Source organism: Diabrotica virgifera, chromosome 4, assembly GCF_917563875.1.
Source record: "Diabrotica virgifera virgifera chromosome 4, PGI_DIABVI_V3a".
NCBI lineage: Eukaryota > Metazoa > Arthropoda > Insecta > Coleoptera > Chrysomelidae > Diabrotica > Diabrotica virgifera.
In genome coordinates this window covers 92,967,119-92,987,246 of record NC_065446.1, presented here as the reverse complement: position 1 = coordinate 92,987,246, position 20,128 = coordinate 92,967,119, and the positions used below count along the sequence as shown (strand labels likewise).

At 31.4% G+C, this 20,128-nt stretch overlaps 1 protein-coding gene across 6 annotated transcripts in view; it reads right to left on the bottom strand.

Annotated features, from left to right (window-relative positions):
* Positions 1–20,128, bottom strand: part of LOC114338584 (WD repeat-containing protein 7) — a 151,576-nt gene that overhangs the window by 8,718 nt on the left and 122,730 nt on the right. For all 6 annotated transcript variants that reach the window (XM_050648279.1, XM_050648282.1, XM_050648284.1 and 3 more), the window contains 5 exons: positions 19,361–19,559; positions 19,018–19,194; positions 5,977–6,103; positions 4,898–5,084; positions 3,512–3,638 (listed from right to left, as the gene is read on the bottom strand). In XM_050648279.1, coding sequence (XP_050504236.1) covers positions 3,512–3,638; positions 4,898–5,084; positions 5,977–6,103; positions 19,018–19,194; positions 19,361–19,559 — 817 coding nt within the window. The remainder of the gene's footprint in view (positions 1–3,511; positions 3,639–4,897; positions 5,085–5,976; positions 6,104–19,017; positions 19,195–19,360; positions 19,560–20,128) is intronic.

Sequence of the window (20,128 nt, the reverse complement as noted above, 5' to 3'; positions counted from 1 at the left end):
AAAATAAGTTCGGAAATGGATAAAACGTCTAATTCTAAGCACCTTTTGTTCTATAGCATTTTTTTGCCAAGTTAATACTTTTCGAGTAAATACCTTCATTTTTCAACAACAAAAAAAAACACGTTTTTAGGCGGTTTTTGACAAATAACTGAAAAAGTAAGTATTTTGTTGAAAAAAGAGTTTTAACAAAAATATAGCAAATTAAAAATTAAAAAAAATGGTGTACGTGTGAAATCTCTGGACCCAGTAGAAACAAAGTTCTAGCTAATGAAAAAGAGGTTCATATCCGTCAAATTTCAAAGTGAATTATTTCAACGTGAAATAACCGAAAAATCATGCACTTTTTGGAGAAAAATCATTACAACTTTTTTAAAGTGTTTAAAAATATGTATATCTGTTTTAAAAAAAGTTTATAGCATCAAAAGTAAGCAAGTTACGCTGAAAATAAAGTTGATCTCTTTATTTTTTGGTCAAAAAACTCGGGGAAAGTCACCCCCTAATTAGCATCAAAAATGAAATTAATCAATTTTACTTCAATGTTGTTTTACTCGTGTATGTGTCGTTTATGTCTGTAAGTTTCATTGGTTCAAGTGCTTATTTTTGAAGGGGCAGTAGTTAAAAGGACTTGAACTAGTCAATAATCACGAGTGTATGCAAATTTAGAACAGCCATATCTTAACAAATTTTTGCCTCCCAAAAAAAAAGCAAAAAATCCAAAATATTCATAACAGCAAAAACTAAATTTTTTTACTCTTTGTGATTTTTGGTCACATTAATAAGTTTTAAGTTATTTAGAAAAAACATTTTTTTTAATTAAAAATTAAAACAGATTTACTTTAAAACCATTTTTTTTAAATAAGCCCTTTGAACCGATGATACTTACAGATCATATAAATAATACATGAGCAAAGTAACTTGTAAAGCGGTAATGATTAATTTGATTTAAGATGCTAATTGGGGGGTTGACTTTCGAGTTTTTTGACCAAAAAAAAAATAAGATCGACTTTATTTTCAGAGTAACTTGCTTACTTTTGATGCTATAAACATTTTTTAAAAGCAGATATACATATTTCTTTAAATACTTTAAAAAATGATTTTTCTCCAAAAAGTGCATGATTTTTTGATTATATCACGTTGAAATAATTCACTTTGAAATTTAACGGATATGAACCTATTTTTCATTAGCTAGAGCTTTGTTTATACTGGGTCTAGAGATTTCAAGCATACATAATTTTTTTCAATTTTTAATTGGCTATATTTTTGTTAAAATCCATTTTTTCAATAAAACACTTATTTTTTGAGTTATTTGTCAAAAACCGCCTAAAAACGTGTTTTTTTTTGTTGTTGAAAAATTAAGGTATTTACTCGAAAATAACTCGAAAGGTATTAACTTGGTGAAAAAATGCTATAGAACGAAAAGTGCTTAGAATTAGACGTTTTGTCCATTTCCGAACTTATTTTGAACATATATTTTTTCACCCCTCATAAGGGGTGAAACTCACCCCCAGGACAAAATCACACAGAGGCCCAATATCATTTTTATTCTTTAACATGTTATCTATGTGTTTGCCAAATTTCATGTCAATCCAAGCGGTGCTTTAAAATTTAAAGCAAAAACCGTGATACAATGTATTATAAATTGCTAGCCGTTGCTAAGGGCAACCGACACAATAAATCATAGTCGTAACGAAAAATAAATCTCCATTACATTTTAAAAATTATTTTTAATAATTAAATGTAATTTTCGGTTAAAATAATTTTTATTTTAAGATAATATAAGTCTTTCTTTAGTCAATGACTGTGAAGTAATTTCTTAATTGTTATAAATAAAGTCACTACGATTTAAGAAAACAAAAACAATTATCTCGGCTTCAGTTGATCGTAGAAAATTTTTATTTAGTTTTGAATCTTTATTTTGTCTTCAGCAACAATAACCTGCAAGTTAAAAACTCATAGGATGTACAGGGGCGGCTTCAGTTCTAAATGTTTATAACGAAATTTGCCCCCTTATTTTCAAACCAAAAATGTTATACGCATTTATTTACATCAGATTATGAAGATATAAGTCTTTAGAAGGAGAGTGGATCTTGGATTAACTCTGTGCGATTTTTTTTCAAAAAGTTATAGCCTTGGACATTTGACCTCTTGGGATAAACAAATTATAATATCTAAACAACAAGTTCACCAATCGGGCACTACAAAATTTTTTTATGTTTAGTATTGAAAGATCTTCATTTTAAAGGCTAAAAAATACATAATAGTTATTTTTACAATAAATAAGGCCATTGCAAAAAACGGCCATTTTGGACCTTTCGCAGGCTGTTTTGCAATAACGTATTAACGAAATTAAACTTGCGATAGCTCAGATTGTAGGTTTTTTAATTTTTCTATTTTACTACAATTTTCTATTTAAAAGTTGTTCTCTAAAATGAATATCCTAAGCTGCAAAATTAAAAATCTTTAAAAATTGTAAATTTAACAAATGAAAATCGTCATACAGAAAAAACCGCACACAATTTTTGGTTACATTTTAGTATAAGTTATTCCTGGCATCGTCCTTTACAACACCTGATAGGTTTCAAAAATTCCTGAATTATATCACGTTTTTTCACCCACAGCCTGGGGTACTAGCCGAGAAACCTAAAAGAGTGGTATAGTTGCAGCTCAGTAGATCTTTTCATATCCTCCGCCAATAAGTGAGTCTGTAATTTGGAATAAATTCAATAGTTCAAATACTAATTGTTTTTTTGAAAAATGCTCAGACCTGTCGATTAGTATTTTAAATCGAAATTTTTTACGTACAATATTAATGTATACAGGGTGTCCCAATTTAGAGATATGACGTCATCGTTGATTTTCTTAAATGGCAACAGTGTCATTTTGATAGCTATTTTCATAGAGTGTGTAAAGCTGAACATACCTGCAAAATATTAAATTTTTATTCCCTACCATTTACAAGATAATCAAACATAACAAAGTTATACCTGTAATTTGAACATGTCTGAACATTTTTTCAAAAACACAATTAGTATTTGAACTATTGAATTTATTCCAAATTACAGACATAACTTTATTACTTTTTAGTATCTTGTAAATGGTAGGGAATAAAATTTTGATATTTTGCAGTTATGTATAACTTTACACACCCTATCAAAATAGCTATCAAAATGACAGTGTTGCCATTTAAGAAAATCAACGATGACGTCATATCTCTAAATTGGGACCCCCAGTATACATTAATATTGTACGTAAAAAAATTCGACTTGAAATACTAATCCACAGGTCTGAGCATTTTTCAAAAAAAGCAATTAGTATTTGAGCTATTGAATTTATTCCAAATTACAGACTCACACTGTATAATAATATGTACATAAACTATAATCATATTAGTGTTTAAAGTTTCATCAAATAAATAAATAAAAATAAGTAATTTCCGAATTTTGCTACACAGAAGTCTTAAATTTTATAAACAAACAAATATTGAATATTTTAATGTAAATCAAGAATGTACCTGCTATTCTTCTTGTCTGCGAACAATGTGAAACCTGACTAAATCGACATACGGCAGGGAAAACATCCTGAAGCCCTTTGTTCTTTAATTGACTTGGATCCAAGCAGTGCAGAATTATATCCATGAGCTAAAATATAAGATAAAACTATTCAAATTATAGATTCCTCGTAAAGTACTAAATTAAATATATTTTAACATTAAATCAACAAATGTTTCTGAAACTTCTGACTTGCTATTTTATCTTTCACGTACTATGAAAGGTAAATTTACTGGAAAAAAATCTGCAACTTTTCAACCTTTATCCCTGTATTCCTGAGGATTTGAAACAATACTGTTCCTATAACCGCATTTGCTCTTTTGAAGAATAAGAATACATAAAATGGAATAGTGAGTTTAATTCTCTGACTATTAATTCTAGGAATCCCACATTAACGGGGGGGGGGGGGGGGAGAGGACGTATGGTTTGAAATCAACATTTTTGTGAATTTTTTTTAACTATATCTTTAAATTAAATAATCATAGTCAGAACTATTCAAAGAATATTCAAAAACGTGGCTGTAAAGTGCTGTAAAGTGAGTCGAAAGTAGGGATATTCAACATGCTGTATTTCTGGTAATTTTGCTCGGATCAATCTGAAATTTTCAGAGAATAATCTTGAAGTTATCTACTTTCAAAAATGAATAAACATTTTCAATTTCGTTGCAACACGAAACTACAGCCGCATCATTATTCCAGTTCAATCAGAGAGTGCAGTGAGCACCAGAGAATCCGTGACTGCACGCCGGGGTTTGTCCTAGTTGGGTCAGAGAGAGCAGCATATGTGCCTCCCGATGAGAGACTAATAAGTTTCGAAACCGGTAGATGTGCTTGCTGCACTCTCTGATTGAACTGTAATAATGATGCGGCTGTAGTTTCGTGTTGCAACGAAATTGAAAATGTTTATTCATTTGAAAATGTTTATTCATTTTTGATTTACATGTTTACTCTGATTGGAGTACGAAGGGAACCATTCTCGTTGGAATTTTACCGCGCTGAGCAGATGGGACGTGAATTATAAATTGTAAAATTCCTCATCTTCCTTAGTCTCAGCATCCGTTATGGCTTGCAAATTGTAGAAGCCTCGGAGGTGTTACCAGAGAAGGTTCCCATTGTTTTCAGTCTGGTAGAATGTAGAATAACATTTTTGGATGTTGTTTTATGTGCTATTAGATTGAAAACTTAGATTTTTATCTACTTTCATTTAAAATAATAAAAAAAAAGAAAATTTTAAAATTTTCAAACCATACATCCTCCCTTAAGGCGCTTGGATTTTGATTTTATCTCTTTATTGTTAAAATTTTAGTATTAATTAATGAAGAAAAACAAACATACAATTAAAGTTATTACCTCAACTAAAAGATCTGCCATTTCGTTCTGCATTTTCTCTATTAAAAGCTCTACTCCTCTAAGAATCTCAGGCTTCGCTTTATGTAGTACGTTGTTGTTCATATTAATATTCAATGTTTGTGCATTTTGTTGCAGGGTATTGTACCTAGCTACTTCTTTCGCCATCGTCGTAATGAATGCAGCTGGCCTAAAAAGAAAATATTGGTCAATTTTATTTTTGTATTAAATTGGCAATTACTCGATGGAAATTCATGTTAAATAATAAAACAAAACATAAAATTACCACAGGGAATTCCCATAGAATATCGTCAATTTGAGCTGTTTCGCTGTAAGAACAGCTTCCTCGAAGCTAGCGATTATATCCATCTCTCATAATACACTAGACACAAAATAATACACGGTCCATTTGTAAGTCAACCAACCTTCAATAGTTTTAAACTTAGTATTACCTCTAAACAACTATTATCAAACACTGGATTAATACATAAAAAATAATAAAGATAGAAGTAATAGAAACCGAAGTTTACGAATATATAAGATCACTTATGGTACATACCCATAAGTATACATAGGTCAGACAGGAAAAAGTAAAAAAAAACGGATAACGGAACACATAAGTTTTGTTCAGGGTTGTGGTTTTCACTATCTAATACTGGGCCATTTAACGCAGCAGCAAATGAAGTGAAAATAGTCGTCTATAGTCATTTTAAGAAGAAGACAATGACGAGAACCGTGTACAAAATAACAAATAAGGAATTAGTGAAATGAATTTCGACTCGATTCAAGTTCTCTCTTTAACCCAGGTATGACAATACCAAAAGGCACCGTTAGGAAAACATTCCAATTTTCGGTTCAGAGAACTCGTATGAATCGAGTCTGTGTACTCTAATACAGAGTATGGCATTAGTAAAATAAGAAAATCTACGGTTTTGTTTTGATTTCAGAGCCTCCTTGACAACAGGTAGACCTAGAAATAGTACTATCGGAGGATGGAGGGAGACAGATTTAAATCAAAACGAAACCGTAGATTTTCTTATTTTAAATAAGGAATTGTTCAAGCACTAAAATAAATCGGTTACCTTGCTGTTGCTATAAGAGTCAAGGCATGCCTGGCTGTCCGACACGAATCTGCCTGTGGGGTCAGTGGTAAACCATACGTCATGCTTGGAACCAGTCTATCTGCTTCCGAACATAATTCTAAAAGACCTGTAACATAATTTAAATTTTATAAAATTCTTCCTTCTAATTATACGTAACATATTACCGTTGACTGATAAATATACTGGAAGATACGAAACTAAATGAGCGTTTATGTACGACACCAGTGGTTTTAAAAATAGATGGCGTTAGCAGCTTTCTAGGTACGAAATTGAATTTACCTGAGACAACGATGAGACGTATTCAGGTAGCTTTGGTTATCGGAATTTGGGGTCGGTCGGGTCGATCGGATTATAATACAAATTATTTATTTCTTTTGATGCATTTAAATTTGAGTTCTCATTCAACGATAACAATGGCAATCTTTAAAATAATTATTGGAGTGTACCTATGTATTACTTTCTAAACTCGTTTTTAAATTAGCAAGAATAATTGTAGTTGTAATTTGTCTTTTAATTTGAATTCTTGAAACAAATCATTGAATATTCTAAAATTTATTTAATAATTTTATATAATATATATAATATAATTTATTTAATAAAAAATTTATTTAACGAGAAAAATACTCACTGGGTGATTTTAGATATTGTACATTTCTTATTTGCCTCATAATCTCGATAAAAAATTAGGTAGTTATTTTCGTTAATTACAGTCTCTTCTGATGATTGTATATTTTGTTTGGAGATATTGCAACCGTATTTACTTAAATGAAATTGACTTAGTAACCCGCTCGGTCACTTTAAACTCTTCCGAGAGAAAAATGGTAAGGACTCGTAAATTATTGCAATCGCGATTTCCTACAATTTCTTCCAAGTTTTTTCGTGCGGTCGATATTTTCCGAGTTAGGGGGAAAATAGTGACTAAGTATAATTATTGAATTATTTATTATTAACTTTACTTCTTAAAGGTGCCGTGTATTTCTGGATAAACATAACGCTGGATGCAATAATAAAACAAGTGAAGAAAAAAAAGAGGGTAAAAAATGGGCGATAAAGAGATAAAAATACTCTGTTACGCTGATGACATCGTGTTAGTAGCAGAGTGCGAAGACGACCTACAAAGATTACTGCACGAATTCAACATTAATGCAAAAGAAATGAATATGAAAATATCAGCCCAAAAAACAAAAAGCTTAGTAATATCCAAAGAACCAATAAGATGCAAATTGGACTTAGACAATAAAAGTAAATACCTGGGAATTAATCTATCAGCCGACAATAATATCGAAGAAGAGGTTAAAGACTAATAATTAAAGCCAGTAGAACGGCCGGATGCCTAAACGACACAATTTGGAAAAACAAACACCTTAGAGTGGAAACAAAGGACCGAATATATAAGTCATTTGACTGAAGTTATTAGACCAGTTATGACTTACACTGCCGAAACAAGACCAGATGCAAGCAAAATACAAAGAGGTCTGGAGACCATCAAAATGAAGATCTTAGAAGGATTGCTGGAAAAGGACTACGGGACAGGGTAAGAAGTGAGGAAATCAGATGCATATGTGGGGTAGACAATATAAATACCTGGGTAAAGAACAGAAAAGAAGAGTGGAATCAACACATAAGCAGGATGTCTGAATCAAGGATAGTAAGAATAGCCAGGGACAAGTCACCGTTAGGCCGAAGAAGTATAGGACGCCCTAGGAAAAGATGGAATGACAATTTAGGGACAGAATGAAAGGCACCGTTGAAGAAAAACAGGCAGTACTGCCTATATAAAAGAAAAAGTAGAAGAAGAAATTCTTTAGGTAGATTTTTGGTAGTATAATGTGCTTCTTTGGAGTTTTACTGAAGATTATTGTTTTCGTTTTAGTGGAGAAAATTCTAGACCAATAGTGTTTGACCAATTCTCTAATTTCTAAATGACTAGTGGGTTAAGCGATTTAGCGATGTCATTGATTGCAATAAGGAAAAGTGCAACGAGTAGACCATTGAGGAATGTCGTTTAATTGGATTTTTGAGTCTAAAAGAACGTTATCTATTCGAATAAGTTTCGTCTATATAGGAAATTACTAATAAATTTTATATCTAATCCCCAAATGGCACGCGTTATAAAATACAATAAAAGATAGCCATACGAAAAACATACTTTATCACATCCAAATGACCCATGAATTACAGATTCAATATCCACTAGGTTGTCTAATGAAGATGTGGACTTTCTAAATCCACTTTGTATAAGGCTAGGAAGCTATAATATCAATAAGTCTAATACTATCTAGTATCTATCAAGTGGATAAACTGATTAATTGTAGCAAGTTTTGTTCTATTGAGTTTTTTCACTAAGCTAATACTTTTCGAGTTATTTGCGAGTGAATATGTTCGTTTTTTAACAAAAAAAAAACACGTTTTTAGACGGTTTTACGCAAATAACACAATAAGTATTTTATCGAAAAAAGTATTCAATAAAAATATAGTTTATAAAAATTAAAAAAAAAATGTCTGTATAAAGTCTTTATACTCAGTAGAAGCAGAGTTGTAGCTAATGAAAAGTAAGTTCTTATTCGTCAAATTTCAAATCCAATATTTCAACGTGAAATAACCAAAAAATAAAGCACATTTCTGAGAAAACTCATCGCAACTTTTTTTTAAAGTGTTTAAAAAAGCTTTGTTTTTGTTTTTAAAAAAGTTTCTAGCATTAAAGTAAGCACGTTACGCTGAAAATTGGTTCTTTTTTTGTAAAAGATAGTTTAAAAAAAGCGTGAAAATCACTCTCTAAAAGGGAACTTGCATAAAATTTTTATTTCGAAAGAGATGCTATAAATTTGCTATAAATCACAACAGAACACGATTTAAAAAGAAAAAAAAGTTGTTTGTGTTTTTCGTTTGACCCCTCAAGACGAATAAAATCAAATTATTGTTACCGCTTCACAAGTAACTTTACTTATGTATTGTTTATAAAATGATCTGTAAGTTTCATCGTAAAAATTTTACAGTATTTTTTTTTTATTTTGAAAAAAAAAAATGCCTTTTTTTAAATAACTTTCTAATTATCGGTGATACGAAATATCCCAAAGTGTAGAGGTTTTGCTTTTCTGAATATTTTGGTTTTCTGTAATACAAAAATTGGTTAAGATATTGGCTGTTCCGAATTTGCATATACTCGTGATTAGTGAGTCATTGAAGCCATTGTAACTACAGCCTTTCAAAAATAAGCACTTTGAACCGATGAAACTTACAGATCCTCTATAAGCATACATAGGTAAAGTAACTTATGAAGCGCTACTGATTAATTTCATTTGAGATGCTAATTAGGAGGTGATTTTTAGATTTTTTTTTTACAAAAAAAGGGGATCAACTTTATTTTGTGCGCAACTTGTTTACTTCTGATACTAGAAACTCAAAAAAAAAATAAAGCTGTTTTTAAACTTTTTAAAAAAAGTTATGATGAGTTTTCCCCGAAAAGTTCTTAATTTTTTGGTTATTTCATGTAGAAATATTCAATTTTGAATTTGACAAATAATAAGAACCTACTTTTCATTAGCTACAACTCTGCTTTTACTGGGTCTACGACTTCATATGTCATATTTATATAAAACATTTTTTTCACTTTTTGATAAGCTGTATTTTTGCTATGAATGTTTTTTTGGTGAAATACTTCCTTTTAAGTTATTTGCGAAAATCCGTCTAAAAACGTACTATTTTTTGAGAAATGAATATATTCACTCGCAAATAACTCGAAAAGTATTTACTTGTGAGGTCAAGACTAGTGAAAAAAACTCTATAGTATAGTCAATTTATATTTTCAACATTTTTGCAGAAACAAAAACAAAAAAAAAATTAATACAGATTAATATGATAGTGACTGCTGCGTTAAAATTTTGAATACGGGCCACGTAAAATAACCGCGTGTTCTTGGCTAGTTCCTTGAGTAGGGAGAATTTTACACTTCCCTCTAAGGCTAGTTCCAACAAATTTAAGCTAGGCGCGCCACTATACGGGCAGGTTTTAAAGACAACAAAATAATACATAGGCTTTCGTATCTTTCCGTATTTATCAATCAACGATATTACAGTAAAATAAAACTGGCAGCGATGGATAATTTCTATTCCTGAAACTTCTTTTCCAGATTCACGAATACATACTAGGAAGTGTTACAAAACTGCCTTCAAATGACCGAGATCGAACCCTTTTATCGATCGAAGATCGAAGGACACCGTTGAGATTTTGAGATACCGGTTTGCATCTAAACATTCCGTATATGTATTTGGAACCTAGGAGTTTTCTATTGGTTCGTTGCAGCATGCGGTCATATTTTAACCAATAGGCGGCGAGGTTCCAAACGCATATACGGAATGTTATTCGGTTCCAAATTCATATACGGAATGTTAAATATTCGTACACCGAAAAAGATAAGTTTTTATTAGAGTCTCTTAAAAGGAAATTGATTTTAAAATACTTGTTACTGTTTAATGAAACAAAAATAAAACAACTATAGTATTTGGAATGTTATTTGGTGCGAAATTCATATACGGTATGTTAAATATTCGTAAAACAAAAAGACGATTTTTATTAAAGCCAGTTAAAATGAGACTGGTTTTTAATCGTATATTATGCAACGAGCATTTAATGATGGTCATAAATGCAAGATAATTAAATGCAAGTTGTACAGACGATTTTTTCTATGATCGTTCACAAAAAAAATATATTCAAATTTATTAATTTTGTAACGCAAACAAATTAAGTAGTTTGTCAGTCTGTTTGTCAGTGACAGTTTGTTTACATATTGAGAACTGTCAAAGCGTATATATTTGACTAGCCATTGGTTACTGCGCGTGTGCCACCTTTATCGCGAATGTCATATCGCGATTCTATTGGTTAAAAAATTGTATCTTATTGAAAATCTGTATCATAATGAAGTTCATTATGATGCAGGTAGTGACATCATAATTGATATATTATAGTATGAGAATATAAAAATTATTGTTACTGTATTATTAAAGATCCATAGGGAAAAAGATTTTCCTTTAGTTGGCTGTATACGATACAATACAAAAAAACGAATAAAGTCCTTTATAAAAGGTCTATATTTAAAATCCCTAAAAAGGGCTACATCACAGAACTAGTTTTCGATTGGTTGACCAATCATCATCAGTGTTTTCCTAAAATGAATATAATCTTATACAATGGTGCAAAGGTTTTAAAATTTTGACTACGGTTAAAAAAAGTTGTACGTTATACTCACGTGATCTTACATGCTAACCACCAAAATATTTGTAATTATGTAATATATGTAAAAAAAATGTGTAATATTATATTTTCGTGGTTAGCATGGTAAGGTCACGTGAGTATAACCTACAACTTTTTTTAAACGTAGTCAAAATTTTAAAACCTTTGCATCATTTTATCAGGTTATATTCATTTTAGGAAAGCACTGATGATGATTGGTCAACCAATCGAAAACTAGTTCTGTGATGTAGCCTTTTTTAGGGATTTTAAATATAGACTTTTTATAAAGGACTTTATTCGTTTTTTGTATTATATGGTATACAGCCAACTACAGGAAAACCTTTTTTGTGGATCTTTAATAATACATTAACAATAATTTTTCTATTATCATACTATAATATACAGTGGAACCCCGATAAGTCGGTCCCCGATAACCCGGAAGTCCGGCTAACCCGGACCGATTTTCATCAGACAAAAATTTAACAAATAAACAATTTAACAATTTTATCAAATAAAAATGTATGTAGGCCAAATAATATTTCAGAGATAATGTGTATTTGTGTAATTTGAACACATAAGTACAATAGTAAAAATGATTCATGCACACGGCGGCAGCCAGAGCGACCGTCTCAGCTTATCGGAAAGAACAGACACCTGTCTGTATTCCTTTTTCTTTATTTATGTCAAACTGTCTTAGCATTGTTTAAAAAAGACGTGACTATTTAAAAATTCTTGTATTGTGTGTAGTACAGCCTATTAATCACTTCCGTTCTGTAATGTAATCGTGCTTCAGATTGTGTTTGCTTTGTCTACGTAATGGTAACAAAACGTAAAAATGTTGCAGTGACAATGGAAAAGAAACTAGAAACATTAGGTAGGATTGATAAAGACGAATCTTTAAAATAAATTTATTGCAGCATCATAATATGATATTATGCTACCATAGGTCTGGATCCCGCGTATGAAAAAAAAGTTGATTAATAGCAAGCTAAAAATTTATTAATAGCTTAAGGGTGTCTAGTCGGATAAACTTTGATATATGAGAACACTGGAACAGGGGCAGTTTTAATTGTGGAACAGGTCAAAAATTTGGAACGGTCAGAACACGAAAATGGCACATTTGTTTTGTCCGACAGAACAGACTTAAACTCTCCGAACAGAGATTAAACTCTCATGCAAAAATCAGACTGCTATTTATCACCTGTCATAATTCCTGTCATTTGACATATTCTACATGTTCCACTCATTAAAACGCCAATTTGGTGATAAATAGCAGTCTGATTTTTGCATGAGAGTTTAATCTCTGTTCGGAGAGTTTAAGTCTGTTCTGTCGGAAAAAATACATGTGCCGTTTTCGTGGTCTGACCGTTCCAAATTTTTAACCTGTTCCACAGTTAAAACTTCCCCTGTTCCAGTGTTCCCATATATTAATGTTTGTCCGACTAGACACCCTTAAGCTAATAACAAATTTTCAGCTTGCTATTTATCAATTTTTTTTTTGTACGCAGGATCCAGACCTACCATATTATGGTGTCGGTACATCTCTACAGTATGACTGAGTTTTTTACCAAGAAATGAACAAAACTCTACACTCTATACAACTATACGTAATTTAGATGTGTACTGTGCATATGTGTTTCATGTTTTTGTAATTGTAATGGAGGTTATTTATTAATTTTTACTATATTCTCCGGCTAACTCGGATTTTCGATAACCCGGATCGGCCGCGGTCCCGATTAATCCGAGTTATCGAGGTTCCACTGTATCAATTATGATGTCACTACCTGTATCATAATGAACTTCATTATGATACAGATTTTCATTAGGATACAGATTTTTAACCAATAGAATCGCGATATGATATTCGCGATAAAGCTGGCACACGCGCAATAACCAATGGCGAATCAAATACATACTATTTGACAGTTCTCAATATGTAAACAAACTGTCAGACTGACAAAGTACTTAATTTGTTTGCGTTACAAAATTAATAAACTTGAATATATTTTTTTGTCAATGATCATAGAAAAAATCGTGTATACAACTTGCATTTAATTATCATTATGAAGCTCGTACTCTATACGTACCTTATACTCGCTTCATAATTCATCATTAAATGCTCGTTGCATAATATACTATTAAAAACCAGTCTCATTTTAATTGGCTTTAATAAAAATCGTCTTTTTGTTCTACGAATATTTAACATACCGTATATGAATTTCGCACCAAATAACATTCCAAATACTATAATTATTGTTTTATTTTTATTTAATAATACAGTAACAAGTATTTTAAAATTAATCTCCTTTTAACAGACTCTAATACTAACTTATCTTTTTCGGTGTATGAATATTTAACATTCCGTATATGAACTTGGTACCGAACAACTATTGATTAAAATATGACCGCGTGCTGCAACGAACCAATAGAAAACTCCTAGGTTCCAAATACATATACAGAATGTTTAGATGCTACCGGTTTCCAGGTAACTAGGGTTCACTTGTTCCGTATTAAACGGCTCACAAACGATGCAATTTATCGTCAAACCTGGTGTGCAACTCGAAGCCATGTTGGCAACACTGTAGAGCAAAATTCGTGTGCCAGGATCGCTAAATTACAGTACCTACGGTTTAAAAAATTATAGTAGCTGAGATCAATTTTTTCGCAATAAAAATGGTTAATGGTTCTTTGTTGTTTTTATGAAACTAGTATATTGAAAGTTTAATTCAAAATCAATAGATTATTGAAAATTCACTGTTTTAATAAGTTGTCATAACCAATCATTTCGAAAAAAGTAATACTTCGCTGTTTAAAATGATATCAATATATCATATCCGTTTATATTAACAGGACATATTATTATACCGAAACAATGGTTACTCTCCACCTTTTGTGCTATCCCTAAAAATACAAACGCTAAATATTGAAGTGAATACAGAACAATATCATTATTAAGTCACAATCTCAAATTATTCTTGAAAATAATACATGGTCGTATAAATAAAAAACTAGAAGAAGGAATAGATGCTAGTCAGTTTGGGTTCAAAAACGGACTAGGAACCAGAGAGGAGTTATTTGCTTTTAATGTGTTAGCTCAAAGATGCATGGATATGAATGTAGATGTGCATGTGTGTTACGTTGATTTTGAGAAAGCATTTGAGACATGAAAAATTAGTCAAAATTCTAAAGACCAAGGACATAGACAAAGGCGACTTACGAATAATAACCCGGTCTATATAGTATATAGACATTTGAAATAACAAAAATTGCCGGAGAGCCAAATTTTGGTGGAGAGCTAGGGTATACCATAACAAATAAAGTTTTAAAAGTCCCCATCGATCCTATGTGTGCAACAAAAGTTATTCGGGGTCAAAGGTCAAAATTTGAGATTTATTGGATTTTTTTCGAAAACGGTAAGTTTTATCAAAAAATAATCTTAAACCAATGTTGTAGATCTTAAAATTCTCTACAAAAATAGTCCTTGCTATTTTTTTCCTAAGAGTTGCCATTCCTGAGATATCGCGATTTTAAGAGTCACATTATACATGATATGCACACGTTTCCACACCACCTGCACCTGTGAGGTAGTGTACTCGGCGCGTTTTTTACCGTGTTTTCCCCTGTAGGCCTACTCCACTAACTGTTTTGACAATTTTAGGATAATTTAGGGAAACAATACCGGTCGAGTTCTAGATATTACCTTATTATTGATATTGCTATTGATTATTAGGTTAACTATTGTTTTGATTTCTTTAGATATTTTATATCTAAAGAGATATTTCATATTCTTGAAAGTCTACTGCAACAGTCAAATATTCTTCGATTTCATCTTCTTCCTGGATGTTCAAAAATTGTTCAAATGTGACTGAGTCATTGGTCTCTTCATTCAAATCACAGGAGTCTTCCTCTGTTGTACTAAACTGGAAATTTGAGCAAGACTGACCTTGGCAGTTGGTACACGCTAGAGAACACAGCAACCCGAGTTTTTTACATTGAAATTTGGCACTACAACATTTTTTACAATTGCAAAAAATAGTGTTAATTAGTTTTTCTGGAGCAGGTGGGAATAGGTTTTAATCGGTTCCAGAGTATTATCTATTAATTTCCAACCCCAGTTTTCTGGATTCAGTTCATTGCCTGGTCATGTTTGAACTTGATAATATACTCGATACAAATGTCGAAAAGCAGATGCTGATGTTGGAGGAAGACATGATAGTTGTACTTGTTTCTTGTTTCGCGTATTTTTTACAAAAGTTAAGTATCGGTATTTATCAAGACAACTAATTTTTTTTGGAGCTCCATAAACCGCAAGAAGAAAGCGAATTCAGTCAGTCAAATCTTTTTTTTTTAGTAATAATTTAAGTACTGACGTTTTGCCTCTTCTGTACATTGCTGACGTAGTGTCACAGCCGGTTATCGCATGTAAAAATAAAATTTACTTTTGGCATTTGGGATAAGCCGATAAACTTTACGAAGAAAAGCTCTTTTTTATTTTATTTATCTCTGTTCGCTGTTGAACCCTTCCAGGTTTCAGAAAATAAATAACTTTATCTACTGGAGTCCTTGCAGTAAGCAGTACACAGTACTAACAAATCAACATCTTCACCAACTACAATTGTTGGGTTTGTTGCCTTAAATTTTTCAATTGCTGTCTCAATTATAAGGATATCTGCGTCATTTTTAGCTTGTTTCACTTCAATATTCGCAGCTGTTAATTTGTCAGTTAACATGGAAATGAAACGAGATTTATTATTAATGTTAGCGAAAAATTGTTGTTGTTTCGCTGGAACTGTTATATTTTCATCAAAGATAATCTCGGAACCCGATGATGTTTTTGTAGTTCGACGACGTTGTTCTGCAGCTTTAATATTCTTTGTCGAGTCATTGTAGCCGTCAAATACCACTGTCACTGTAAGCCCATAATGTCTGCTAAATGGTAGACGCTTGTAATAAGTACATACTTATATTCACTTAAACTGAACCTTTAGAACTAAAAGAAACAGATAATATGAACAAGACCTACAGACAATACTGTAGTCATTGTTTACAATATACAATCTGTTCTTTTTTAAACAATGGTATAGCCAAACGTTTTTCAAAGCCACGTGGATAGAGGAAATTCAGTTTAAATATTTTCAAATAGTATATAAAAGAGGCATAAATAGGCACTTATCTTAAGTGCCACATTATGTATACAGCGTGTCTACTTAAGTTGGAAACATGGGAAACTTTTTTATTATTAATTTTACGAAAAAAAGTTATTCTTTATAAAAAGTTCTGCATGCCCCAAAACCTAAAATTCAATTATCAGATATTAAATTTTCCCAATATTATACGAAGTATGTCAAAAAATATGAATTTCGGTCAAGGATAAAGTACCTTTATTTCTCTCAATATCGAAAATTCTTATGATAAAAAGTTGTTTGGAATTAAAAACTAAGATCAAATATGCAATCACATGCTTCTAATTGAAAAAAAAAAAATTAAAAATTTTTTCTCAAATTTATGGATACCTACCCAACATCATTTTTAATTATTACAAATATGATAATTCTCTTATTATTCATTTTACGAAAAAAAGTTATTCTTCATAAAAAGCTCTGCATGGTCTAAAATTTAAGATACAACCATAATATATCAACTTTTATTAATTTTATACGAGGTGTGTCAAAAAATATGAAATTCGCTCAAGATTATAGTACCTTTATATTTCACAATATTTCAATTAGAAGGATATAATTGCATATTAAAACATAGTCTTTAATTCTAAACAACTTTTTGTAATAACCATTTTCAATATTGTGAAAAATAAAGGTACTTTACTCTTGAGTGAAATTCATATTTTTTGACGTACCTCGTATAAAATTAATAAAATGTGATATCTGATGGTTGCATCTTCGGTCTTAGGACATACAGAGCTTTTTATAAAGAATACATTTTTTTCGTAAAAGGAATAATAAAAGAGTTATCGTATGTGTAATAAATAAAAACGAAGTTAAGTATCAATAATATTTGAGAAAAATTTGGATAATATTTTTTTCCAATTAGAAGGATGTAATTGCATACTTTATTTTAGTTTTGATTTCCAAACAACTTTTCATAATAGGAATTTTCGATATTGAGAGAAATAAAGTTACTTTACTCTTGAACGAATTTCATATTTTTTGACATACCTCGTATAATATTGACAAAATTTTATGTCTGATGATTGAATCTTAGGTTTTAGAGAATGCAGAACTTTTTTTAAAGAATAACTTTTTTTCGTTAAATGAATAACAAAAAAGTTTCCCATATGTTTCCAACTTAAGTAGACACGCTGTATACGTGGCTTATATGTGCATTTAATGTATAAAGTAACTTTTAAAATCGCCATATCTCAGGAACGGTAACTCTTAGGAAAAAAATTGTAAGGACTATTTTTGTAGAGAATGTTAAGATCTACAACTTTGGTTTGATGTTTTTTTTTTATAAAACTTACCGTTTTCGAGAAAAATCCAAAAAATCTCAAATTTTGACCTTTGACCCCGAATAACTTTTGTTGCACACATGGGATCGATGGGGACTTTTAAAAGTTTATTTGTGATGGTAAACTCTAGCTCTCCATTAAAATTTGGCTCTCCGGCAATTTTTGTTATTTGCTAACTATTTTGATGTCTAAGTTGACCGGATTATAATAAAAAACCCTTACTGGAATCAAAAAGCACAAAAATCGTAATAGATAACGAACCCAGTCCAGAAATTGAAATCAGGAGAGGAGTTAGGCAGGGATGTATTATGTCTCCATTACTATTTAATGGGCGTGCCTGTCGAATAGAATCGAAAATAATGGAAGTCATACTAGACTCGATGTCGTCGAAATCTAATGTTCCAGTACCGTTCCCAAACTGTACACAAGGAGAGGATTTTTATGAGTTGTTTCAGTTGTAATTTTGAATATCAGAATACGAATTAAGTTTTTTATTTAAATATAAGTGCTAAAATGTAAATAATAATGATAGAGAGAGATATAGAGAGAGAGAAAGAGAGAGAGAGAGAGAGAGAGAGAGAGAGAGAGAGAGAGAGAAAGAGAGAGAGAGAAAGAGAGAGAGAGAGAGAGAAGAGAGAGAGAGAGAGAAAGAGAGAGAGAGAGAGCGAGAGAGAGAGAGAATGAATTATACTTTATTGATACTATGTACCAAAAGGCCTGTAGTAATATTAGAACACTATAATAAAAGATGTTTAAACCTCACTCAAAGTCAATAATCGAGGTATTTTTAATTCTTGGATTCAGTCACCCCGAGTAGCATTGAAATGTCATGCATGTTTTTATTTGAAGGTGTATATAAACAATAACCCTGGCGATATAGATTATGGTAGTAAGTATTTATTAATGTAAAGACGATTGCGACGTGTTTGGGCTAGGTCGTTACTAAATTATTGTTGATGTTTATACTCGTAGTTTGAATACCAGTAAATAAAGTATATTGTAGTCAGATGGGAGAAGTTTTATTAAACGTTTACTTAATTAAGGACTAAAGGCACCGTATCCCAACCACCAATCATATTTTATTGTAGGCCATCGTACGAAGTCTTTCAATCTATTTTATTCGAAATAGTCTCGTTTTAGCTTAATACAACGATTCCAGCGAATTTCCAACTTCTTTATGCCGTCCAAATAAAACGATTCTGGAAGCTCTGCAATACAGGTGTTTATTTCGTCAATTATCTCTTCGTTCGAGCTGAATTTTTTATATACGAGCCATCTATTCAGGTTTGGGAACACATCAGGGAGGCAAATATACTTTTACTCACCTAACAATACTTTACTATTATCTAAAAACGGGGCCCATACGGTGAATCCCCTGCCTATGAGATCGATGGCTGCTCGTCTCAACGGAATGTGTGCTGGTAACTTTTGAGAAGGAGGCGCCAGCAGTAAATGAGACAGTGCCATCGAAGTCAGTCTTGCTAAATTGTTGTTGCCAGGACCTATAATACAAAATACTGATTAGGAAGAACGAGATTTTTTTCTTTTGAAGAGAAAAAGTTTCTTCTTAAAAGTATGAGAAACACTATTCTCTTAATAGAAATATTTCTTCGATAGAGAACAGAAAAATGTGAGCAATATTTTGTAAAAATAACTATTTAATCTTACCGAAACCTTCAACAACGGAACTCTTCCTTCTTTCTTCGCTCATACGTCTCTTATTGTTATCGCTACAAGTGATGTCCTGTCCAAACTCGGCTCCTATCACTCCCAAAATGATCACCGCTGTGGATTGCTTCTTTTTGAGCTCTGATAAACTTGATGGTTTTCGTATTTGTTCCTCTTCCTCTTCCTCAAATTCTTCGTCCTGAAAGTAAGTTATGTAATTGTATGTTTGATTCATCGGGAAACCAAAATGCTCGCGAAATCAGAAGTAGTAATGTGACGAATAATGAAAAAGAAATTAGAAACTCTACAAAGAAAATAACAATAATCAATAAATTTTTCTGGAGGATCATACTCAGATAATGACCGAGTCTCAAGTATTTATTTTCTAAAATCCACGAGGAAAATAAACTTCCTGTAGCTGGCTGTATACCATAAAACACAAAAATACTAGATTTGTTGTAAAAGGTATATTTTAAAATACCTTAAATAAGGGTCACAATAAGACAAAACGTTTTCGGATTAAGAAATCCATCATCAGTGTTCTAAAAGCTCCAAAATTAAGTATAACCTAATTAATTGAGAAAAAGTTAAAAAATTGACAGAGGTTTTAAAAAACAAGAGGCCATACTTACAAAAAATAGCATATCTGAGCTACCAAAATATGTTGGGAAAAAACCCTTTAAATGTAAACGATTATGTTATGTTACATATTTACATAAAATTTAAATGATGTGAAACATGTTCAGGTCCATTTAGAAGCTCATCAAA